The sequence below is a fragment of the Squalius cephalus genome (genome assembly GCF_949319135.1).
Source record: "Squalius cephalus genome assembly, chromosome: 16".
Taxonomy (NCBI): Eukaryota; Metazoa; Chordata; class Actinopteri; order Cypriniformes; family Leuciscidae; genus Squalius; species Squalius cephalus.
The window spans coordinates 35,166,283-35,192,302 of record NC_137137.1 but is presented as its reverse complement, the minus strand read 5'-3'; the positions used below and the strand labels follow the sequence as shown (position 1 = coordinate 35,192,302).

The window sequence follows — 26,020 nt, the reverse complement described above, 5'->3', positions numbered from 1 at the left end:
CGGCCGTCACCATCTTGGCAACGTGTCACTCCCAGATTAATGAAAATGGGCAAAGAGGCGGATTAGCTGAGGTAACGTGACGTGAAGCTAACAGACAGCAGACAAACGGCTAGTAGTGACAGCAGCTGCAATCCACCTGTCACTCAAGTGGCCACGCCCCTAATTATGCAGAACTTTAAGGCTTAATATAATTTAAATGGATGACCCCCTCTACCTTTAGTTAGTTCCCTTTCAGTTCGGTCACATTCAACGTAGTATTGATAAACACGGAAGCGATGCACACACCACTTTGTCATTCTCTTCGGAGCCGATTGATTGATGTCTCTGTGTTGGAGTGTTTTCTAACAACGAGTGAGTGTGTCGGTGCTTCTTCTGGAAGTCTCTCCCGGTGCTGGTGTGTTACAGCGCGAGTGCAGCGGTGATCGCGAGCCTTCTGAGCTCTCAACTGCTGTTTTATCAACATCAGTGTGTTTGTTATGACGGTGGTTAGAGGGTGAAGAGGGTATGTGCTTCACTGGTACAGGCTGCACCATCTCCTGTCAGTGTTGCTGCGGTCATTCTCTGTGTGCTCCGGCACTGGTTGAGAGCACTATTTCCTCAAAGAGCAACATGGGTGTGTCTGCGTCTTTTTCAAGGTGCCATTCCACCCGTGCGTTTCTGGGTGCAGTCGTTCCCTGTCCCCAGCTGACGGTCACAATAGATGCATCACGTGTCTGAGCTTACAGCACGCTGAAACATGGATAGTTTTGTGGATAGTTCATGTCATCCATGGAACGAGCTTCGGGAGATGGTGACCGAACCACTCGGTTCGAGGGCCGGGTGGAGAATCTTTGTTTTGTGCCTTTTTCTGTTTTCTGTCACCCACATTTTCAAAAAAAGAGCAAATTTTTCCCAAGAGGCTGAGGCTGAGGTTGGTTCGGTCACCATCTCCCTCCCCCGGAGAAGGCCCGGTTGGAGAATCTTTGTTTTGTGCCTTTCTCTGCCACCCACATTTTCAAAGAAAGAGCAAATTCCTCCCAAGAGGGCCAGACTGGCGGTGTGCAACCCTGTAAAGCCTTGCCACCCTCAGCCGCCTCTTGTATCGCCAGCTAGGTGCGGTTCGAGGACCCGATTACACCTTCTCACGCACCCCCTGCTGACCTGTGGAGACCGGTAAGTGTTGCACCGCACACTCAGACCCCACTTCGGGCCACCCCCGGGCCTTCCGAGTCGGGTCCCTGTCTTCCACCTTGCTGCCCCACCCCGGGTACGTCTGTGGTGCGTCTGGCCCCCCTGGCCTGGTTTGTGGAAGCCTGGAGAGTGCTTCCCTACCGGTCCAGCTGGCTCCTCCGCACCATCAGACTCGGCTATACGATTCATTTCGGCCGGCCTCCGCCCAAGTTCAGCGGTGTTCGTTACACTTCGGTGTTGAGCGAACGTGCCCCTGTCATGCGTGCGGAGATCGCAGTCCTACTAACGAAGGATGCGATAGCGCCGATCCCTTCAGCTGATATGAAGACCAGCTTCTACAGCCCGTACTTCATTGTACCCAAGAAAGGCAGTGGGTTACGATCAATCTTGGACCTGCGAGTCTTGAATCGGCCCCTTCACAAGCTTCCATTCAAGATGCTAAGGCAGAAACGCATTTTCGAATGAATCCGTCCCCGAGATTGGTTTGCAGCGATCGACCTGAAGGACACATACTTTCATGTCTCCATCCTCCCGCTTCACAGGCCATTCTTGCGCTTTGCGTTCGAGGGTTGAGCATATCAGTACAAAATCCTACCCTTCGGGCTGGCCCTGTCGTCCCGGTTCTTTACGAAGGTCGTATTTTCCACCATCTCAATGACTGGCTGATGCTAGCTCAGTCTTGGAATCAGTTGTGCGAGCACAGGGACTTGTCAGTCAGTTCGGTCTTCGGGTCAACTGGGAGAAGAGCAAACTCGCCCCCGTGCAGAGGATCTTTTTTCTCGGTATGGAGCTGGACTCGGTCCCTCAGACGGCACGCCTCACAGAGGATCGTGTCAGGTCGGTGCTGAACTGCTTGAATACTGTCAAGAGCAGAACAGCGGTCCCACTGAAACTTTTTCATAGGCTCCTGGGGCATATGGCAGCCGCAGTAACGCCGCTCGGATTGCTTCATATGAGAACGCATCAACACTGGCTTCACGGCCGAGCCCCGAGATGGGCGTGGCAGAGCGGCAAGCTCCGTGTGACAATCACCCCGGCCTGCCGCCAAACCCTCAGCCCGTGGTCAGACTCTTTGTTTTTCTGGGCCAGAGTGCCCCTAGAACAAGTGTCCAGGTATGCTGAGGTCTCCACAGATGCCTCCAACACCGGCTGGGAGGCCACATACAACGGGCATGCAGTTGTGGAGGTCTGGACAGGCCCCCAACTGCATTGGCACATCAACTGCCTCGAGTTGCTAGCAGTACACCTTGCTCTGAGACGCCTCAAAACGCTGCTGCTTGACAAACATGTTCTGGTTCGTACGGACAACACTGCGACCGTTGCGTACATCAACCATCAAGGTGGTCTGCGCTACCGTTGATTGTCACAATTCACCCGCCATCTCCTCATATGGAGTCAGAAGCATCTGAGGTCGCTTTGTGCCATTTATATCCCCGGCATGGTCAATTGTGCTGCCGACGAGCTCTCACGACAGCCTGTGGCCCCGGTAAAGTGGAGACTCCATCCCCAGGCGGTCCAGCTGATTTAGGGCCACTTTGGGGCCACTTTGGGGCCGCACAGATAGATCTGTTTGCCTCTCCGGACTCATCCCATTGTCAGTTGTTCTACTCTCTGACCGAGGGGACCCTCGACACGGTTGCACTGGCACACAGCTGGGCCCGGGGCCTCCGCAAGCATGCGTTTCCCCCAGTGAGCCTTCTCGCACAGACACTGTGTAAAGTCAGGGAGGAAGAGGAGCAGGTCTTGCTAGTTGCCCCTTATTGGCCCAACTGGACCTGGTTCCCTGAACTGATGATCCTCTCGACAGCCCCTCCCTGGCCCATTCCTCTGAGGGAGGACCTTTTCTCTCAGGGACGGGGCACCGTATGGCACCCGCGTTCAGACCTCTGGAAACTCCATGTCTGGTCCCTAGATGGGATGCGGAGGTTCTAGGTGATCTACCACAAGCTGTCGTAGACACATCACTTCCGCGAGAGCACCCTCTACAAAGTGTACGGAGTGCACCCTCAAAGTGTATGTTGCCTCTATTGCCGCACATCATGATGCAGTTGATGGGAGATCCTTGGGGAAACATGACCTGATCGTCAGGTTCCTGAGGGGCGCGAGGAGACTGAATCCGCCTCGCCCCCCCTGTATACCCTCTAGAGACTTGTCTCTGGTGCTGATGGCACAGCAGAGACCTCCCTTTGAGCCATTGCAGGCAGCAGAGTTAAAAATCCTGTCTATAAAAACAGTTCTCCTGCTTGCTTTGGCCTCTATCAAGAGAGTAGGGGACCTGCACGCATTTTCGGTCGACGAATCGTGCCTGGAATTCGGGTCCGGATGACTCTCACGTAATCCTGATACCCCGGCATGGATATGTGCCCAAGAATCCTACCACTCCCTTTCGGGACCAGGTGGTGAACCTGCAAGCGCTACCCCCGGAGGCGGCAGACCCAGCCCTGGCTTTTCTCTGTGCAGTCCACGCTCTGCGCCTGTATATGGACAGAACGCAAAGCCTCAGGACCTCAGACCAGCTCTTTGTCTGTTACGGAGGCCAGCAGAAGGGAAAGGCTGTCTCCAAGCAAAGATTGGCCCACTGGATAGTGGATTCCATCATCTTGGCGTATCAATCCCAAGACGCACCATGCCCCCCTGGGTTGCGAGCCCACTCCACTCGGAGTGTAGCTTTTTCCTGGGCGCTGGCACAGGGTGCCTCGCTGACAGATATTTGTACAGCTGCGGGCTTGGCGACACCAAACACGTTCGCTAGATTCTATAGCCTACGTGTCTAGCCGGTAGCTTCCTGTGTGCTCTCTTCGCATAGAAGCCAGCCAAAACAGCAAGCCCCGCTCGAAGTGTCGGCTTGCTGCGCCATTCCCCTCCTACGGACTGGATACGTGCGCCATTCTTACTCCAGTAGAGTTCCTCTTTAGCCGAACCCTGTTGAGTTCCTCCACACCCCTCGGCAATGGACGTGGCGAAGCATCTGTTGCCAGGCCTATCACTTGTATGCATTGCTGGAACCAGTGTTAGGCTGTGTCCCATATGTTGTGATCCCTACGGTAATCCCATATGTGTATTCTTCCACGATACAGCTCCCTGCGGCGAGCCCGTGTCTTTCCCTTGCCAGAGCCCGCTCTGCCGTCTCCGACTGGTGTTGTCTCCCCACTGCTTAGGCCGGAGCCACCTCAGTGGCATTCCATATGTTGTACTGTCCGGAAACGCCCAGTCCATATGTGTAACCTCCACATGATACATGTGGGCAGGATGTGGCTTCCGCAGCGTCTCCCTTTCCACCGAAAGGGCACGCTTTCCCAGTGTTATCCAAGTCTGTCTGAGTGGGTCATGCAGAACAGCAGTGGACTTCCCTGGCCTAAGCCCTGTCCCATCTCCGCCTCAATATTGCGGGGGGACAGGAGGCTTCCGCTAGGCACTGGAAGGTGGCAGCACTAGGTGGCGTGTTAATTGGGATCCCAATCAGAACGTTACGTCTGACTACGTCAAAAGTGACCGAACTGAAAGGGGACGTCTCGGTTACGTATGTAACCCTCGTTCCCTGAAGGAGGGAACGGAGACGCAGTCCCGTCACCACTAGTGCTGGATCACCGCTGACCCCGGGCTCCATTTGGCTCCTCAGTGAAAAACAAGTGGTGTGTACATCCACTTCCGTGTTTATACCCACGCTGTGGGGCGGAGCACGAGATGCAAATCTCGCACGCCAATGTGCATTGGCTTGTTTTTTCAATACTCGAAGATGACAGGCTCCCTAAGCGTGATCCCAATCAGTACGGTACTATGTTCAACTATGTCTCCGTTCCCTCCTTCAGGGAACGAGGGTTACATGTGTAACAGAGACGTTCACATTTATAGTATGTCTCAATAATAATGCATCTGGTTAATAGAACAGAATATATACTCGCTATAAAAAATGATTTGTTGGTTTAACTTAAAGTAACCTGGTGGCCTTAAAATTTCCTTAGAGTTCACTCATATTCTCCAATGTTGCAGCTCCTCTCTTCGCAGTCTGTCAGTAACGCTCTGTTTAGTTCCGGTCTCTATGAAGCCCCTGCTCCTGAAAAGCACACTGTGCTCTGATTGGTCGGCTGGAGCAGTGCGTTGTGATTGGTCGAGACCTTCGAGCGTGTTTAGAAAATATCCCGCCCCTTACCATAACCGCCAGTTTCAACACACTACTAACTAACTCAACCAGACCCCTTTATTCTGCGTATGAATTATTTAAAATGAGGAATATGACGTGTTCGTTCCCAGAAGAAAACTCAAGACTACAATTGAGGAGTTTTCAGGGAGTTCAGAAACAGTGACACTGATATAAAGAAAAACTGAAGCTTTGCAGAGCTTTTTCATGATCAAACAGCAACATTACACATTAAACACAGATGAACATGGAAAAAAAAAAGATCCTTATTACAATTCTGGATGACAAACAGCATATAGTACCTGATTGGGGACTCTAGCCATTGCAGTGCTGCTGGTCTGGAAGGAGTGATGAGATCTCTGCGGTCTGATCTGACACACAGAGGGGCGGAGCTGAGGGGCGGAGGCAAGAGTCTCTTTTGCCCAATCATCAACCAGCTTGTGTAGGTCATCGGTGAATGTGCCAGTCTTGTTGTTGCTGTTGTTGGCTTGAGCCTGGACGAGTGCCGTGATTGGCCGAGGCGATGAAGCCGGCACGGCTGCAGATGATGATGATGATGAAGCACCAGCGTTATGAGACCCTGAGAAAGAGACAGAGAACGACCTCAAGCTCAGAGAATTCCCCCTGATATCCTCTGTAATCAATCTGCTGCTCACTGACACATGATGAGATTCGTCACGTTACGCAGTGAAGTGTGGTTAATATCATGGTTAATCGTTACGCATTACTAGAGGTGTAAATATTTGCTTTGACAATGACTTGATTCAATACCAATTTTTAAGTTAATTTAATTTTAATTAACCATTCAAAATTTTGAGGTCGGACTTCTGAATAACACATGGTTTAAGAGTCACAGACATCAATCAACCCCTTGCGTACTAAGGTTTGTTCCCACCAATGAGAGAACAGACACTGAGTATGTACTTGAAATGTTGGTGGATCTGATTGTTTCTGCATTTGTTTGCTTCTTGTTGTGCACTTGTTTCTAGCCTAAAATCAAGCAGCTGGATGATTACAGAACCAAACAAAGAACAAAGCAATACACAAATGCACTTAAATGACCAGAAATACAGAAATCATAAAGGTTTCAATAAGCACATGACTGCATCAACCATGCACTAGAAAAAAAACAACAACAATTCAAATGAATATAAAGAATCAATGCACATTTCACAATCTGCTGTTGCAAATGAAGAGCACTTATCACACAGGCTCACGCTCATGCCAACAAAAGAAATGACAAGTGAAAAAACAGAAAAGAAAGAAAGAAAGAAAGAAAGAAAGAAAGAAAGAAAGAAAGAAAGAAAGAAAGAAAGACTAGGAGCGAAGAAAGGAGTGGGATATTTACTACTGTTGCGCTCTTTGCCTAGACAGAGTCGTTTCAGAGTGGACCCTACAAGAGCAAAACAGCAAAGACAGAGACGTTAGGGGGCGGGGGAAAGCACACAGCAGAGCCCATTGGACAAGCTGATGCACAAGAAAACATAGCGACCAATCAGTGAACAGATACAGAATCAGGTGCAGGGAAGCTTCATCTGTGTTCTCATGAGGTGTCGGTGAGTGACATGTTTGAATGGCTCATGAGCTAGAAAAGGCCTTTTGTGCAGACAACCTTAAAGCCTGGACTCTGAATGAGGTCCATCACTTTTGTTTGACTAAAGTGTCCTACTTTAAAGACCCCATGAGGTCCTAAAGAAAGTACACCCTATTTTAATTCTATGGTTTGATGTATCAGGACATAACATATATTCTGGTCTTTAGCAGATCTTAAAATACGAACCTCAGATGAACAACACATGACATTATTTAAAAAAATAAAGCCAAAATGGAGAAGTCATGTTTAATAAAACTAAGTACACCCCAAGATTCCGTAGCTTGTAAAAACATCTCGGCTAGGTATGCAACTCTCGTTCCCTGAAGGAGGGAAAGGGAGACGTTACGTCGACGTCCCGATGTAATTGGGATCACTTCAGAGAGCCCTACCATCATCGAGTGTATACAGAACGAGCCAATGCACATTGGCATGCGAAATTTGCAGCATTAACTTAAAGTAATCATTTTCTGTATGACTATCAGTCTCTCACATTGTTCTGGAGGAATTCTGGCCCACTCTTCTTTACAGTGTTGCTTCAGTTCATTGATGTTTGAGGGCATTTGTTTATGCACAGCTCTCTGAAGGTCCCGGCTCAGCATTTCACCTTGATTATTTACTTTTTCAGCCATTCTGTTGTAGATTTGCTGGTGTGCTTGGGATCATTGTCCTGTTGCATGACCCAGTATTGTCCAAGCTTTAGCAGTCAGACAGTCTGCCTCACATTTGACTCTAGAATACTTTAGTATCCAGAGGAGTTCATGGTCGACTCAATGACTGAAGGTGTTCAGGATCTGTGACTGCCAAACAAGCCCAAATCATCAAACCTCCACCAACGTGATGGACAGTTGGTACAAGGTGTTTGTGCTGACATGCTGTGTTTGGTTTTCTGTGCATTATGGCCAAACATCTCCACTTTGGTCTCATCTGTCCAAACGGCATTGTTCCAGAAGTTTTGTGGTTTGTTCAGATGCAACTTTGCAAACCTAAGCAGTGCCGCATTGTTCTTTTTAGAGAGAAGAAGCTTTGTCCTGGGAACCCTTCCAAACATGCCATACTTGTACCGTCTCTTTCTAATTGTACTGCCATGACCTTTAACATTCAACATGTTTACTGAGGCCTGTAGAGTATGAGGTGTAGCTCTCGGGTGTTTTGGGATTTCTCTGAGCACTGCACGCTCTGACCGCGGGGTGAATTTGCTTGTACATCCACTCCTGGAAAGACTGGCAACTGTCTTGAATGTTTTCCACTTGTGAATAATCTTCCTTACTGTAGAATAATGGTCTTCAAATTGTTTGGAAATGGCCTTGTAACCCTTCCTAGATTGATTGGCAGCAACAATTGCTTCTCTAAGATCATTGCTGATGTCTTTCTTCTTTGGCAATGCTCCAGACTAGCAAACTACCAAAACTTCTGCTTTTATAGAGTTGGTCAGTACACATGATCAATTAATCAAGGGCAGATACTGACTGCTACTTTCCCACTTAATCCATATGGAAGCAATAAGACTTAGTTTGTCACCCATGGCTTCTCCAGTTTGGCCAAGGTTTTGCTAAATAATGACACTCTGTAAAATGCTGTGTTGTTCATCTGAGGTTGTATGATAAAATGATTTTTATTAAAGAGGGTGTACTTTCTTTTTCACATGACTCTATAGAGCAAATTACCTCAAAGCTAAAAGACACTGACTAAAAACCTCATTTTGATTTCATGGGGTCTTTAAAAGTCAAGACTAATTAACTGAATCGTTGCTCACAATCATATATGGTACGTGTCTGTGGCCGTGAGTGAAAATACTGTGCATTTAAGATTACAACTGAACTGATCTTCTCCTAAACCTCCACTTTTAACTCTTTCCCTGCCATTGACGAGTTTTTCCGGCAATCCGTGTTTCCACTGTTATACGGTAGGGGGCACTATTACACATCTTCTGAAATGGTACAGAATCTCTGGATCAAAACACAGACAAAGAAGCAGCAGAAACAAGTGATAGAAGCATTGCTGACGCACGTCAAATCACGCGATCATCAAATGGCATATAAATCAAAACTGCCTAACGTTACTGGATGAAATGTTGAATCCATGAAGAGGAAACGACTGTGAAGCTTTGAGGGTGTTGATGGATCGATCTACTCTATCTGTGTTTATCACTCTGAATCCCATCCGGATGAAGACTTGAACTAAAACATGACTTTTTGTTCAAAATGTTGCTTTTTTTATGAAATGTATTCAAGTTTTAATAAAAAAGAATGCATGAATCTAGAATAAAACGTGTTTTTTGTTTAAAAGCAGAGGCTCTGTTCTTTCTTTTGATATATTGACTGTTCAGATAGTCATACAACAAAATATTCTTGGGGCCATGAAAGTTTTGTGAAAATGATCAAAAATGCTGGTGCTGGCTGGCAACTTTTTTCAAAAACGCTGGCAGGGAAAGAGTTGAAAGAATCACCATTTAAAACCAAACAACAAACATCTGGATGCATAAAAATACTTTTTATCCACCCCAGAAAGCATGGCATTATTTATAAACAGAGTTATTTATAAACAGTTGAATGTTTTAAACAGAATTTACATTAAGCTTTAAAACGTCATACGGTACAAAGAAAAATAATAAAGAAACAAAGCATTTCAAAAGGTAATTTGAATGCAACAAAAGTGCTGCATGCCAAATTTGAAAATCTAACTAGTAAATTACAAAAAAAGGGGGGGGGGACATTTTCCACACAATGAAGGTTAGAATGACGACTAAATCATAACTTTGACATGGAGGGAGACCAAGTATAAAAATAAAGCCTAATCTTCCTAATCACAGCTATGATGCACTGGTGGGGAAATTCATGTTTTTGTCCTAATTGAACCCTCACCTAGAGGAACAAAATACTACAAGCCAAAAGTAACAGAAACACAAGGTAAATAATATGCATCTGGGACAGTGTCATAGTAAAATCATGCAGGTGACAGCCAGAGAACAGGAAGTGAGGTAAAAAAATTCAAAATACAGCCCTGATGGTTTCCGCAGCAACCTGCTCGTGCCCTTGGCATGCTCATCTTCCGAATCCAAACATGAGACGGCACGTCAATCATCGTCTCATTGGGGTTTTACGTGGAGTGAAAAGGAAAGAAGGCACAGATATATAGACGATACAAAAGCTTTGGCAGACAAATCCATACACGCTCTCTCTACTTTCAGTTAAATGTTGGGAATGGCCATGTTTGGGGGAAGACAGCTCACGTTATCGGTCAAAGCTGCAGCCCAGCACAAAGCATTTGTAAAGAAGACAAATTGAAGGCAGGACGAGTAGACATGAAGGTCTTTCCTGAATAGGATACACTGTAGAGGCACAAATCCCAAAATGAGTTTGTGGGAAATTTTTTACTTTTTCTCAGTTGCAGTACATCGTACCATATTCATGGAAAGTGCCAACTGTCATGAATATGGAAATGGAATGGCTGAGAATGTGTGTTAGTAGATGTGAACATGTGGGAAATGCAGTACAGAAAAACCAAAGCAAATCACGAGAGAAGAGCAGAAAGAAATGGGGAAAGGAATTATGAGTAATAGAAGAAAAGTAGAACAAATACAAACAGATGGACATAGACACGGGTCCACTGAGGAATCTAGTGCGCGGTTTGCTACTAGATTTATAGGTGATTCGCTCGGATGTTTGGTGGTAAACGGTCCAGCCTGTGGAGAAATGAATATAAGAGGGAGAGAGAAAGGGAGAGAGAGAAAGAGAGAGAGGGAGAGAGAGACAGGTGTAACAGCCGACACAGGTAGCGTTCAGATCAGTACCCCATCAACAAGCATCATATCAGCAACACACCACAACATGGGTCAAGCGTCTCAGAAAACAGTGGTTAATGTAGATGTGGAAGTGTGTACATGTGCCTACATGTTTCTAACAATGGGAAAGTTTTTCTGGAATTGATCAAATAGGTCACAGTCTTATGTATCGTTAGCCACTTTCACACATAAAACCCATTTATGTTTAAAGTACTGTAACATTACTGTATTAACCATTCACTCAAAGTGATTTAGTTGGTTTAACTGGTAACTACACCAGTATGAGGGGAAAAGTCGAGTTTTTTTCCTTTATTGCATTGACAACCATTCCAAATAATCTGACTGGTATTTTTCCGTCACTTCACAGCTCAAGAAAGTCCCTAGCAAAGAGTTTGGGCCTGCATGTGCCGTCAAGCATGTTAGGATACCTTTTCCTTTCATAGGTTCACTCAACGCTGTGTCAGACATTATGGGAACAGCCTCCAAGTGTGGCGATTGTCTGAAACCCATAGAATCACACAATAATTCATTGGCTGGTGGCACTATCACTGCCCTCAATAGTACAGCATTTTTGGTGCCTCAAAACGATGTGCCATCATCTCGCAGATTTCTCTTCTTCAAGATGTGATTTTTCTAGTGAATGCTTGTTAGGAGTTTGGCAGTGGGCAGGCTGACGCTCTTCTCCAAAGTGGTAATGAAGCCTGGCCCTCTTTGGCTTATTCTTAGCTTTGGGATGTGGCGACCGATGCAGCCCAGCCAGAAGTGCAGTCTATGTTGAATAAGTTAATGCTTATTGGCTGGCCATAGTACGTGTCCACCTTGCAGGTCGCTGCTATATTTCCTGGATTTCCAAAAGATTTTGAGGTCCTGGAAGCAGCCCTTTTCGGCATGGATCACAAATCCGACTACCTCTGTGTAATAAAGTTCAAGTTCAAGGAAGGAGGAGGTGGGAACCTGCTAACAGTAAACGTAACTTTAATAATAAAATATATATATATATATAAAAAAAAAAAAGTAAAGCGGCAGCCCCTCACGGAGGACTGCCGCATAAACAAAACAAAGCAACAACAACAAGTCCAGGCCTGGTCCTCTCTAATCTTGCACTTTCATCAATCCTTTTATCCTTCCGGAGCTCTTCCGTGGGACTCGAGACCAGTGTGGCACTTGATGCTCATTAATACTCGCGCCACTGGCCTTGCTCCATTATCTCTGACATGATGGACAGGGGTGTGTTGAAACGCATGTGGTTGAAGTGGAGCTTGCTACTCATCTCTCACATCTTCTGCCCATCTTGGAAGAAGTGGCCGTCTAAGCCCTGCAGGACTACATCGGCCCTGATCAGTGATTCCTATATCACTGCCGGTCAGGTGGGTGAGGTGTTGGATACCATGCCGGCTTTGCAGGTGTACCAAGCTGATGTTTATAAAGATGAAGGGGCTGACTTTACTCCTTGACAAGGAGCTCAGACGAGCGACTGATTTGGTGCTCAGTCATTCTATGACAGGGTTGGTGCCGACCGAGAGGCATCTGTGATTCTCATGTATATCTGTGAGGTTGAAGTTGGCTAGAATTTAAACCCCATAAGTGCATCAGAGGCTGGGAGCAAAGGCTTCTGACCTGCAGCCGTTCCTGATTGAGGGGTCTCAAAAAATCATGTCAAACCGCTAAAGCGTATTTGCTAAAGCATATTTGCTTTTCACTTTGCTGGCCTCGAGATTCTGTTCTGTTAGTTCCTCCACATTTTGCATCTCAGATGACAGAAAAAAAAACACTGTGTCTTGTGTTTCATGCAACAATGCCTTTGGAGCACAGGAGTTGTGCCTCAAGTCTCATTTACAGTGATGTTCTTACATGGTGCATGCTGGGTCCCTTATTTTAAATCAGGTCATACAATCTTCCAGTTGGGATAGGGTTTTCCTGCTGCTCAGCCACTTCAGGGTCCCCTTTAGGAAGGTCTACTTCTGATAGAGGCACATTACTATTCTACACCCCTCATTTCTCTTGCACTGACCAGTGACACTGGTCACTGTCAAGCAACTATATCAGCTCATCAGCTACATCAGATTTTGAGTCTTGCCATTTTAACATTTCCTGACGGGCAGATTCTGTCAACACAAGACTATTTCGACAAACACCTCATCAGTAGGTTGGACGCACTTTACAAAGAACGTCCAATTGTCTGGCCAAGTAAGACTGGTAACCCAAAGGTTGCAGGTTTGATTCTCAAAACCGGCAGGAAATGACTGAGGTGCACCTAACCCCCAATCGCTCCCTGGGCGCCACAGCAAAAATAGCTGCCCACTGCTCCAGGTGTGTGTCCACAGTTTGCAGTGTGTGTTTGTTCACTGCTCACTACTCCTAATGTGTGTGCACTAACTTAGATGAGTTAAATGCAGAGGACGAATTCGTATGGGGTAGTGATGGGTCATTAATGTTCATTGCGTCGGTCACATGACAATTGAACGAAAGACTTCAAAGGTAAAGTAAATATTTATGTTCCCTGTAAATTATCTTTGGCTGTATTATAATGGCTTCTTAATTCAGAATATGATCAAGATTGCATGTTAGATGTGTTCGGGGAATTTGACTGTTAAAAGTATAACATTTAAAGCCACTTAAATGAATGGAATGACTTGAATAAAGATTTGTTCATTTTGATGAACAAGATCGAACGAGAGAGTCAGTAAAATTATCCGAACTTCCCATCACTAGAATGGGGTACCATACATGTCACTTTCAGCCCATGGAGTCCGGAAGTGCGATCATATCATGTGGCACGGAAATTACCTAGAGATGGTGGCAGTTTTTCTACTAACAAGTTATTTCTTTCAGGACATTTGAGCCTGGTATGTGGTTCTCATGACAGACAACATGTCAGTAGTTTCTTACATAAACTGAAGGTGTTGGTGACCCATGTGGTGTTTAGTGTGGAACATTCATTTGGCGCAGAACAAACTTCTGTCACTGAGGGCGGTGCATATCCCAGGTCAGTTGCATGTGGGAGCAGATCTTCTCTGAAGGTAAGGGTTGAGGCCCAGAGTACAGAGGTTGCAGGCTCATACCATGGGTCTGATTTGGCGAGAAAGAGTCCAGCTCCCCCTTTGATTTGTGTTCTCCAACTCTTGGGATAAACACCCTGGCTTCACGATTGGCTGATGGCCCATATCTGTATGCCTTCCCACTGATAAGTCTGCTTACGCCAGTCCTTCTAAGAGTGTGGGAAGTGCGTCTTGGTATGTTTCTTGAATCTGGTGTTTCTCCTGGATGAGAGTCCGTAGGAAATACAGATCAGAGTGGATTAACTCTCACAGCCTCAGGGCAGTATGTGGCATCTCCGGAAGGAAACTTTGAGTTTGGCATTTGATTGGGGGTATCTGGTTAATTCTGGTCTTTTGTCTGAGGTTACAGAGACCCTTTTGGAAGCAAGGGCTCCCTCTACTAGGAGGCTGTATTTTCCTAAGTGGCAGATATTTGCAGTTGCGTAGAGAGCAAAATTTGAATTTGGGTCATTCCTTCTTGCTTCAGTTCTGGCCAGAGGTTTACGTTAACTGAAATTTTCCATAATTTACAGAATTTTTTGATGGAAAAATCTGAATGCTGTCCATTATTTTGACAGATTACACTGAAGGTGAAAACACTGAAGGTGAAACACTCTCTGTTCATCCGTTTTCCTCAAAAATAAATAAATGCTAAATCTAGCCTATATTCTCGTCCTATAAATTCATGATTAAAAATGACGGGTAACAATAGATTATGACAGAATTTTTCCGACCCTGACAATGCGGAAGTCTAACACCACCTCTGGTTCTGCCATACCTTCAGGAGTGTTTTTCTGCATGCGTGGACTCAGCTACACTTAAAGTGAGTGTAGCAGCGACTACTGCTGAGCATACACCAGTTAATGGTGTTTTTTCACTTGTCTCCTGTATTATGCATGGGATTAGCTGGCTGAGACCTTTCTGTCAAGCTTGTGTTCTTTCTTGTAACTTATCTATTGTCTTAGTAAGTCTTAGATTTTCTCCTCCACCCTTTGAGCTGGAGAATGGGACAGAGCACAGGCTTTGTCCGTGAGGCCGTTACAGATTTACTGAATGCTAACGGATCGTTTTCTCCAGGTATAAAATCTTTAACCAGCTACAATGGAAATATATACAACACATTCACAAAATATTCAGACTGCATTGCATTTTTATTCACTTTCTTGCAGTAAAATAAAATAAAATCAGTTACATATGCATTCAGACCCTATTCTTAGGGTACGACAATGATACGCTTAAAACTGAGAAGTTTTTCTTTTGAGTTTTCCACGTACAGACGACATACGATTCACCTTTTTGTTGTTTACACGGAGACAGTTTTCAAAAACTTGCACTTTGAAACCAGTTTTTCAAAAGTTTGCGTTTTCAGGCACCCAAAACGCTGTTGTTGTATAAATGAACGTCCAAAATGCATACAAAATTGAATGTTTTCAGTTGAAAACGGTGTCGTGTAAACAGCTCCTAAGTCCTGGGCTACCAAGGGTGCTTCAGCAATTAAAACTGGGTATGATGCACACCTTCTTTTGGGGATTCTTCTTTATGGATCCTCTCAAGGTCTGTGAAGTTGAGAGCATTGCTGTTCCACAATCATTAGGTCCTTTACAGATTCTTAGTGGGGTTAAAGTTGAGGCTCTGGTTAGGCCACTCAGGAACATCAGTTGGAAGGTGAACCTTCCATCCAACCGGAGGGCCTGAGCTGGTTTTCCTCAGTATCTTCCTTATATTTTGGGGACTTTTACGATTCACTTCAAAGGTGGAGGTGAAAGGAAACAACAGAGGAATAGGGAAATGACATGAGCCAGATTCAAGCTCTTGTTTCTGCATAAGCACCACCGCAACATCAGAGTACAGCATATGCAGTTTGCCCCAAGTCTTTGGCACAAACTATTCATATGATAGACTTGTTCACATATAGCATCAATAAAGAACTTTTGTGGTAATAACTCCTTAATTTGGCAAAATACAAAAGATAATTTGCCTTCCCGCTCACACATGACCTCTAAATGGAGACATTTAACCTCTAAATGACCTCTAAATTGGAGGCATTACGGCAAAGACTAAATGTGTGAAAGTGTCTACTGACCCATAAGAATGTTTCATACACAGTATGAGCATCACGCAATCTTCCTTTGCCGTCCAAGAAATCATGTGACAGAGCAATTAAGGAGCCGTTTAAATGTCACATTCTGACTCCATTTAAACGAAGTAAATGAGTTGAGCGCACATGAGAGACTGTGAAATAACCCCATGAGTGTGAGAGAGTGAGTGAGATATGTGACAAAAACAGAGAAGGAGAGAGATATGAGTCACAGAGAGGCATCTCTGACACTTTTGTCTTCTGCAAATCAGCTGTAAATGAGCGTCACGCTGCGTCCGAGCCAGTTTCTACCAATGAATCATATGCTTTGGTGTCTATGTGTTGCTCCAAACACTACACTCCAAAACAAGCTTTTATTTCTCAGTATTTTTGTCGTTTCCAGTTCAAATATCTAAAAATTCTTAAATCAAGAAGCATAAATCAATTACATAAGAAATTCTATATTGTTTTCTGATTAAAATAAATAAAATGAAGTGAGTTTTTGCGTAAAACAAGCAAAATTATTTGCCAATGGGGTAAGAAAAAAAATCTTAAGATTTAAGGCTTTAAAACTTTGCTTGTTTTAAGCAAAAACTCAATTTTATTAAATACATTTTTATTCTAAATGTCTTAAGTAATTGATTTATGCTTCTTGATTTAAGAATGTTTAGATATTTGAACTAGAAACAAGACAAAAATACTAAGTAAGAAAAGCATTTTTTGGCAGTGTAAAGTCTTGCTTCACATAATCCGTGATTGTTACGGCAGTGAGACGCTAGCCGCACCGTGGCCGGTTAGGGCAGCGGAAGACGCATTTACAGCAGACACTGTGTGTGCAGCCTCAGCTCGACAGGCTCCTCTAGATGACAGCGGCGTGTGTGTGTTCACCTTGTCTGGGTGGGGTGTGTGTGTTGGGGCCATAGATGTTGTCGGAGGACAGAGAGCCCTTGAGCGAGCAGGGCTGCTGGGTTTGGACCGGCTCCAGTGGTTCTGACACGGGACTGGCAGTGCTGGAACCCACAGAGCTCTTGACCGGAGAACCTGACGCACTGGAGCACGTATCGGCTACAGGAGAACACAGACGGCTAATGGTGACAATCTGGGTTTAATATTGGTGGAATTAAAGTGATAGTTCACCCAAAAATAAAAAATTACCCCATGATTTACTCTCCCTCAAGCCATCATAGGTGTATATGACTTTCTTATTTCAGACGAACAGTCAAAGATATATTAAAAAATGTCCTGCTCTTCCAAGCTTTATAATGGCAGTGAATGGAGGACGAGAATTTGAAGCCCCAAGAAGTGTATCCATTCATCATAAAAGTAATCCATACGACTCCAGGGGTTAATAAAGGCCTTCTGAAGCAAAGCGATGCATTTGTGTAAGAAAAATATCCATATTTAAAACTTGAAAAACTAAAAATAACTAGCTTCGGCAGACGGCCTACGCAATTCGACTTACGCCAAAGGTGCATTGCAATTTTTGGGTGAACTATCCCTTTAAAGATTAAAGATGCATGGGTTGCACAAAACTGGAAGAGATGGGATATTTAAAAATGCTATCATTGAAAATATAAGTATTATGTTGGATTGACAAAGCCAAACTACTGTTCTTCTATTTAAGCACAGACCTTCATGGATGTTCTGACTACGTATCTTTTCTAAGAGATCAGACTTATGAAATTCCCATTTCGAACTTCCGAACAAACCCAAACCTCCATTGAGGGGTTGAAAGCTTTCGGTTACACTTTATTTGGTAACACTTTATTTTGATAGTCCCCTTTAGACATTCTACTAACTATCAATAACTTTGCAACTACATGTCAACTAACTCTTATTAGAGTATCAGTAGAATATCTGCTAACACTTTATTTTGATGCTCCTCAACAGATATTCTACTCATTATAAGGAACTTGAAAACTACAAGTCAACTTATTCTACTAACCCGAACACTAACACCTAACCATAACCTAACAGTCTACTAATACTCTAATGAGAGTTAGTTGACATGTAGTTGAAAAGTTCCTTATAGTTGGTAGAATGTCTAAAGTGGACTATTGAAATAAAGTGGAACCCTTTATTTTAAGCTGTCCGTGTTGCAGCGTAATTATACATTTAGGTATTGAGTAATAATAATTAACTACATGTAATGGTAACACTTTAGGGTCCAATTCTCGCTATTAACTTGTTGCTTTTTAGCATGCATATTACTAGGATATTGGCTGTTTATTAGTATTTATAAAGCACATATTAATGTCTTATTCTGCATGACCATATTCTATATCCCTTAATCCTAACCAATACCTAAACTTAAAGTCCCCCTGTGGTGAAAATCCAGCTTTTAATGTTGTTTATATCGACAGCATTGCTGAGTATTTCCTCCTTAAAACTGCAGTGAACCAAAGACAGTCTCAAAAACACGCTTTGAAATCGCTGGTGTTTCTGACGCCACAAACTACCTTGTAACCAATCAGATCAACGTGTGATCGTCAACCAGTGGATCTCTGAGCTGAGTGAGTGAGTGGAGGCGGGGCTCATTTGCATATTCATAGAACTGCACATACTAAATGAGGCAAGGGTGTCGAGTTACATTCAAGATATTTTAAGGCATGAAAAAATTTAAGGAAAAAACGTCTAAATATGTAATTTTGGTGATTAAAGATGAGTTTTAAGTGATAAAATGACTAACTACAGGGGGACTTTAAAGCTGGTACTCTGACACAGATGCTTGCATACATACTTGAGCTGTTGCTTCGGTTGCTCCTGAGGTGTTGCACCATGGGATTGAGCAGTCGGCTTCCCTTCAGCTTGTGTTTGGAGGCTCTGCGGCGTCGGCCTGTAGGCGGCACTGCGTGCAAGAAGCCCACGCTGGGGGGAACGGGCCGACCTAACTGAGAATACAGCTGCTCGATCTCTCCTCTCTGAAGGGCCTGAAGCTCAGAGATCTCCTTCATGTGCCTGCAGGGAGAAAACATTGAGTCAGGCTTTTCATCTGCTTGTTTTGACTGTCGAGCCATGAATGCATGCATAAAGAAACATGTGATTCTGTCGGGGAAATGTTCTATTTGGCCAGTGAAATTCAGTTTACAGAAGTGAAAATGTGTTTGTAAGATAAAAGGACAAAGCAAACCACATTGACAAAAGGACTCGACTCAATTTAAGGGACTTTGATATGTTTTATGTATAAGAGTTTAATTTGAACCATGTCAGGTGCCGAGAAAGTGAGTTTAATGCAATCAAGATATATTATAATTATGCAAATTTTTATTTCGCAACAGTTTGCCGTAAATGTGTACAATTGAACAACTATAGCTATAACGTGCAAACACACAAGAGAGAAATGAGCGCAATAATTTAGAATAAAATATGCATTTTTAATATATTAGTCAGTAAGAAATCTCACTCCAGCCAAGCAACCAAAGTTGACAACCCTGTCATGTTCAATCATGTTAAAATACACATCAGTTTCCTCTTACAGGGGCCGGTTTACTCCTGGTCTCAGCTGATCCCGTTAGAAGTGGTCAACTCATCAGATGTTTGATTGCACAGTTTTATTTTTATAACTTGAAAACCCTTATTTTGGCACAATTATTCTGTGTTATAGAAGCAGGAGGTCCTTCACTGTTGTTCAGGACACATAAAACAGTGTCCTAACCGGACGCGATGCGATGCTCGATAAAAGGCATCTTTTCTATGTTAATCAGAGTTTTTGTCTGAACCAGCTGGCTGGAACAACAACATACATAGATTATGTGTTTTATTTAATGTTAAAAGCATCTAATGTGAGTTTGAATATCATTTTGCGTGACCTTTATAGTTGTACTGAAAGTAACAATGGATAATTCATCTCAGATCTTAAAAATAAATTAGAAGAAAATAAACAAGAACGTTCAAACTGTGAATAAAACAAGTGTTTTCTATGACAAGAGCTTGTTTTAGTCACTCAGTATGTAATAATATTAAAATGGTGTAATATTTGTGAATCTGATTATATGCTTATCCATTTTGTAGCAAGTGCAGTGCACCTGCAAAGACTCCACCCACACGCTCTCCTGATTGGCTGTGATTTTTGATTGATTTGATTGTGAGTGCAGTGCGCCTGCAGAGAGACTCCGCCCACTCGCTCTTCTGATTGGCTGTGATTTTTGATTGATTTGATTGTGAGTGCAGTGCGCCTGCAAAGACTCCGCCCACACGCTCTCCTGATTGGCTGTGATTTTTGATTGATTTGATTGTGAGTGCAGTGCGCCTGCAGAGAGACTCTGCCCACTCGCTCTTCTGATTGGCTGTGATTTTTGATTGATTTGATTGTGAGTGCAGTGCGCCTGCAGAGAGACTCTGCCCACTCGCTCTTCTGATTGGCTGTGATTTTTGATTGATTTGATTGTGAGTGCAGTGCGCCTGCAAAGACTCCGCCCACACGCTCTCCTGATTGGCTGTGATTTTTGATTGATTTGATTGTGAGTGCAGTGCGCCTGCAAAGACTCCGCCCACACGCTCTCCTGATTGGCTGTGATTTTTGATTGATTTGATTGTGAGTGCAGTGCGCCTGCAGAGAGACTCCGCCCACTCGCTCTTCTGATTGGCTGTGATTTTGATTGATTTGGTTGTGAGTGCAGTGCGCTTGCAGAGAGACTCCGCCCACTCGCTCTTCTGATTGGCTGTGGTTTTAGATTGATTTTGTCGCTTCTTGTAGTTTAATATTTAAGTAAGTCAAAACGCTGTTTGTTTTGTGCAATATTTACCAGTATAACAAAGAAAAAAGTAGGAGGGGGCTTGATTTAATCAATTGGGAAATAAACAAATGGTGAAAAATGTTCTTATATTATATGATGATATATGATGTTTTTGGCCAAAAAAGAAAAGTCGTTTCAGAAGTGAAGCAACTGTTACATTGTGGTGAAAGATTACCAAGTTTAATAATGTGCACTGACAAATTGTGCACAAGAACAAGAACCTGTGTTAATAAGTTTTCACTCCTGGACTGGGCCAATGTTAGCACATGTAGCTTTACTCACTTCTCTCTCAGCTTCTGCAACTCTCGTTTCATGTCAGCGTCCTCAAATTCAGAGTCGTTATCGCTGCTGACGTAAGCAGAGTGGGCGTGGCTTGTGACCGAAGGGGCGTGTCCGTTCGCCACAGGACACGAGGGCGAATCAGAGCTCTGCACGCTGCTACTGTGACCCGAGCGCCGCAGGAAAGCCACCGCACGCTTCATGAAGTCGGACCGGGCCGGAGCCGGAGCCGAGGGCCTGATGGACGGGGTCTCGCTCGGATCCTCCTCTCCGGAGTCAGAGGACAGGCACTGCATCGTCCCGTCAGCTGACTGACAGCTCCGAGCGCTAGGCATTGTGGGTCTGGACTCTGGAAAGGAAGTAGGTGTGTCCTGAAAATAAGAAAAAAGTAAAAGAAATGTAAATGTATGATATTGACAAGCTATGTCAGACTCCTTAAACAAAGAACAAAGTTTATGCAAATAACCCTAATTAAGTATAAATAACAGAATAAATTAAAAACTAAAATAAATAAATACATAAATAATGATGAATGAAGAAATTATAAATAAAGAATGAATAGTATATAAAACAAGAATGAAGAGTAAATGAATGAATGAATGAATGAATGAATGAATGAACGAACGAACAACTAAAATAAAAAATATAGATGGATGGATGAATGAATATACATACAACTAAACAAATAACTATACAAATAAATAAAGATTGGATGGATGGATAATGAATAATGATGAACGAAGAGATGAATGAAGGAATCAATGTATGAATGAATGAATACAACTAAATAAATAACTATACAATAAAATAAAATATTGACTGAATGAAATGGTTTTATTTGACGGAGGCTGTGTTTGATGGAATAATGAGCAGTGTGTGTGAAACATTAGTGTGTTACATTGCGGTCACATGACTTCATCACGCTACATTATTCAGTGAGTGGCATGCTAAAAATACACTTATTTTGCATTTATTATCCAAATTTTGACACAAACATCTAAAATTCTGATCAAATTATGAGTCATAAAAGAGACTCTGTTCCCCAGACAGCTTTCTGTGTGCAAACTCCGAGACGGAGCCAGATGCGGATAAGCAAACGGGCTTCGGATACGCAGCTAAACGCGTACATGCTAGAGATGCGCGGTTGGCGGTTACATGGCGGTTACAGCCGCGGACTCCGCGGATATACCGCGGATCGGGCGGATGACGTCACGAAAAATAATATTTTAATTAAATTCGGGCGGGTGGCGGGCGGTTGAGCCAATCAAATGAAAAATATATGTATACACCAATCAGCGGATGGCGGGCGGGTGCGGTTTTGAAAATTGGTCAAAAACGTTGGTGCGGACGGATTATGAGTTTTGTGATGCGGTTGCGGATGAAATAATAGCCCATCCGCGTATCTCTAGTACACGCATAAAATGTCAAAATGCCTGTTTGGAGAGTGTTCACGTAAACACAGTGGGTTATGTCTTTAGTAAACGCTCACAGTTGAGAAAGATTGTGTGTGTATCGGTATATTGGATCTGTGCATTAGCTCTTAAAGAGACAGCAGCCTAATAAACCTGATGCTGTCTGTGTCATTAATGTTCATCAAACAACAATAGACAAAAGGACAATCACTCACTGATCACGACAGAATAACTTAAGTAGCTTATGAAGTAGCTTTAATAAGGATTAATCTATATTTAATGTGTACAGTAAGACTATGCAGTGACATTATATATGTCATTATATGACATTATATACTATATATGTTATATAACAGTGTGATTTTACATTTGATTATAAATTGTTGGCTATTACTGTTCCTTGTATGTTCCTGAAAACTTAAAACACTATTTAATTTGTATTTTTGTTCTGTTGTATTTATCTGTCAGTTTTATTTATAATTAGTTTCTTTGTTCTTATTGTATTGCTGACTGTTCACTTGTCTTATGTAAATATTTTGAGGACCTTTTTCTTACACCCGTGATTATGATTTTTGCCATAATGGAGGTGCACAATGAGTAGTGTTCCTCCAAACGCTGCAGACAGACCTGATAGAAGTCCGGAGGAGCTGAGTAACGTTTGCTCGCTGACTTTGATGTGGATCTGTGTCTGTTCTCAGATCCCGACTCCAGATCCATCACAGGATCTCCTCCACCATCATGAGAAGACACGTCTGAATCAGTCGGCACAATCTGCAGCGACACAAACTCACAGCGTCAGCGAACCAAGACCTGAGGAGCATCATATGGTCCTTGCACACAGAAATTCAGAAATTCTCGTCCGACATTTTCGCACATTAAAAAATACATTTGTGTCAATCATGTTTACACATTAGCTCCGAAACTTTTCTGCGTTTTTCGCATCCATAGCAAGCCTTTTGAGAAGTGTTTTGACAGTTCAGAGCCACCGAATCACGAATACGAAAAAGCGCATACAATTTGGGACTCAGTGAATAAGGAGCTTGAGTAATAGTTAATGACGGGCTGTGACCTGGAAGTGGCTCTTGGATGCGTGAGTGCCTGATCCGGCCCCGGAGTCCGCTCTGCTCAGGGGTCTTCTGAACGCTGATGGACAGAGAATAAGAGAGAGGCTCTGACTTTTAAAACTCTTTATTTAAACATGCACAAAAACACAACATGCAGTGCTCAAAATACAAAAAAAAATAATAATCTCAAAATCATAAAAACGATTAAAATGGACCACCAGACGTCTTCACAGAATGACAATAAAGCACCATTCACAGACCAAACACCTTGTAATTTGATAGGATTTACATTCCACTCTCATTCTAGATTCCACCAAAGCAGTAAACGTTTGCAGTACATTTGTGTTACATTTCTACAGGTCTTCCAAATGGCCAATTTAGCTTGTTTAAGTACTAATTTAAGCACACAGTTCTCTGTGTGTTTTTGAATACTTGCATCCATAAATTAACATTCACTCACACACACACACACACACACACACACACACATTACTTACGGGCAACAGCAGAGTCACTCAAGGTCCCAAGACTGTCAGACCTCTCTGGAATCTGAGGCTGAAAGAGACAGAGAATAACTGAAATTAAATCTGAGAAATACAGTATAGCAAAAATATAGCAACAAACTGGAGAAAAGAAACATTTGTAGCATCTGGACCAATCAGACACACAAAGTATTCATTATATTTAATGAATAATCCAGCAGACTCACTCTCCCAACAAAGGTCTATGAAACTTCCCCCAAAACTAACATCCCGAATGAAGCGAACACACTGGCAGAACCCGGAGTCCTGTTACAGGACACACTGAGACTGATAAGAGCTTTTACAACCCCAAAACGAATATACAGTACAGAGTTGTGGATCTCACTTAATTCTTGCTGAGAAGGAGAAATAAACCCTTTTAATACTATATAAATATAACCACTTGAGAAATATATAAACATGTATCTAATTTTCCCATCTCATGATTTTCCTTTTATGTGGTTTGGCTTTTGTATTCTTTTAAACTCTTTTGGGTTAATGTTTCAGACTGGCATACTATGGTTAACCAAAATCATATGTGTGGCATGTTTAGTCTCTATAAACTCCAATCTTCGTCCCCCATTTGTTAATTTACACTACATTTTGCTATCTTTGTGACGCATTAGTATTATAAGAATCTTGAAGATTAATTTGTTAAACATCTAATCAAATTACATGTTCAAAGATCTGCTTGAACAAAGGGTCGTAAAGAAATTCCCTCAACTTCTTATCAGCTCACAACCATCCAGAGGGTGTGACATCTTCACGCTTTAAAAATCACTGATCACAAGATCCTGACGTGAAGATGATGCTGAACTAGAAGTTTCTAATGACCCCCAAGCTTGTGCCAGGCTGTGGTCTTGTCTTTCCATTCACCAAAGATCCTCTGACTCCCACTGGTTCTCTCTCATCAAGACCACATCAGCAAAGATCAACTGGAGCCTCAACGAATTGCATCAGGACAGTTTAATTCAAATGGGCGAGACATGCAAGTATCAAGCTTAGTCTCATTATTTGATACATTAAGTATCCTGACCCCTTTAAAGAAGGGCGTGTTAGAACTAAACTGGAGGTTTGCTCAAGGCTGTTGATCTGCTGAAGTTCAAACAATGCTATAACTTCTTGCTCTCCTGTATTCTGCTTCGGGCTCTCTTTCCCTTGGTAAACGGTATGCATGTATGTGTGTGTATGTTAGAGTAGTTTAAGTGTTTAGACTAGTTAATAAAGTCGTATTCATGTCACACGTAAAGTTGTCCGTGTCTCAAGCTCATATCTGGAGTCTCTAATCATAGATTTTGACTACAGGCTCTTAGTAGAACTGTACAGTAAGAAAGACACTTCCCATGCCCTGGAAATGTACATTTCTTAGAATTAATAAACAATTAACACTGAGTGTTCACGGCACAAACAGGTTAATTGATTGTAATATTGATTTTACAACATTGTTAATTCTATTAACTGATCCAAATATTCATAATCAATTATAACAAGTAATGATTGATTATTAATATTTCTTTAGAGCTAATTCACTACACATTTATACATGAGACCACTTAGACTAAAACTTAATTTAATGGTGCATTGTTAAGAAAAGGTCATAATATTTAAATGCATTTATTTCTCTTGATTTTTATTTGCTTTGGATAAAATCTAATACTAAATTAATATAAATGATTCATGATGATTTGATTTAGTTACGAAATGAAACTAACGTTATCTGAAAGTTACGTTATCTGAAACACTGCATCTGATGTCAAGCTGTATTGTGCCATCAAGCAAAATTAATTAAAAAATAAATATGTTAGGATATAACTATTGATACAGAAAGTAAGAGGGTTTATGGTAACTAATGTTAACAAATACAACCTTTGATTTTAATAACGTATTAGTAAATGTTGAAATTAATATTAACTAAGACTAATAAATGCTGTAGAAGTATTGTTCATTCTTAGTTCTTCTTAACTAGGTAGTTAACTAATGTTAACTAATGAATCTTATTGTAAAGTGTTACCCATTTTATTATCAGCTATTAATCTTAACAAAACAACCTGACAGCTGGCAGTGTGAGGGAATGGAGGAGGATTGATTTTACAAAAAAAAAAAAAAATTCCTACAAAAAGTATGGATTTAAGTTCCATACTTCATTACTTCAATGAGCTCATTGTTTTTGCCATAAATTATACCATTGTTTAAATTAATAAATGTTTCGC

The 26,020-nt window shown here is 42.7% G+C and overlaps 1 protein-coding gene across 4 annotated transcripts in view; it reads right to left on the bottom strand.

The window, feature by feature from the left end:
* LOC307173298 (serine/threonine-protein kinase WNK2) overlaps positions 1-26,020 on the bottom strand; it is a 73,992-nt gene that overhangs the window by 2,761 nt on the left and 45,211 nt on the right. For 2 of the 4 annotated variants that reach the window (XM_079896311.1, XM_079896312.1), the window contains exons 21-29: positions 23,787-23,844; positions 23,295-23,368; positions 22,853-22,996; positions 20,817-21,184; positions 18,539-18,756; positions 16,687-16,863; positions 10,486-10,584; positions 6,657-6,701; positions 5,611-5,888 (exon numbers count right to left, since the gene is read on the bottom strand). In XM_079896311.1, coding sequence (XP_079752437.1) covers positions 5,611-5,888; positions 6,657-6,701; positions 10,486-10,584; positions 16,687-16,863; positions 18,539-18,756; positions 20,817-21,184; positions 22,853-22,996; positions 23,295-23,368; positions 23,787-23,844 — 1,461 coding nt within the window. The remainder of the gene's footprint in view (positions 1-5,610; positions 5,889-6,656; positions 6,702-10,485; positions 10,585-16,686; positions 16,864-18,538; positions 18,757-20,816; positions 21,185-22,852; positions 22,997-23,294; positions 23,369-23,786; positions 23,845-26,020) is intronic. The other 2 variants (XM_079896313.1, XM_079896314.1) reach the window with 2 other exon arrangements.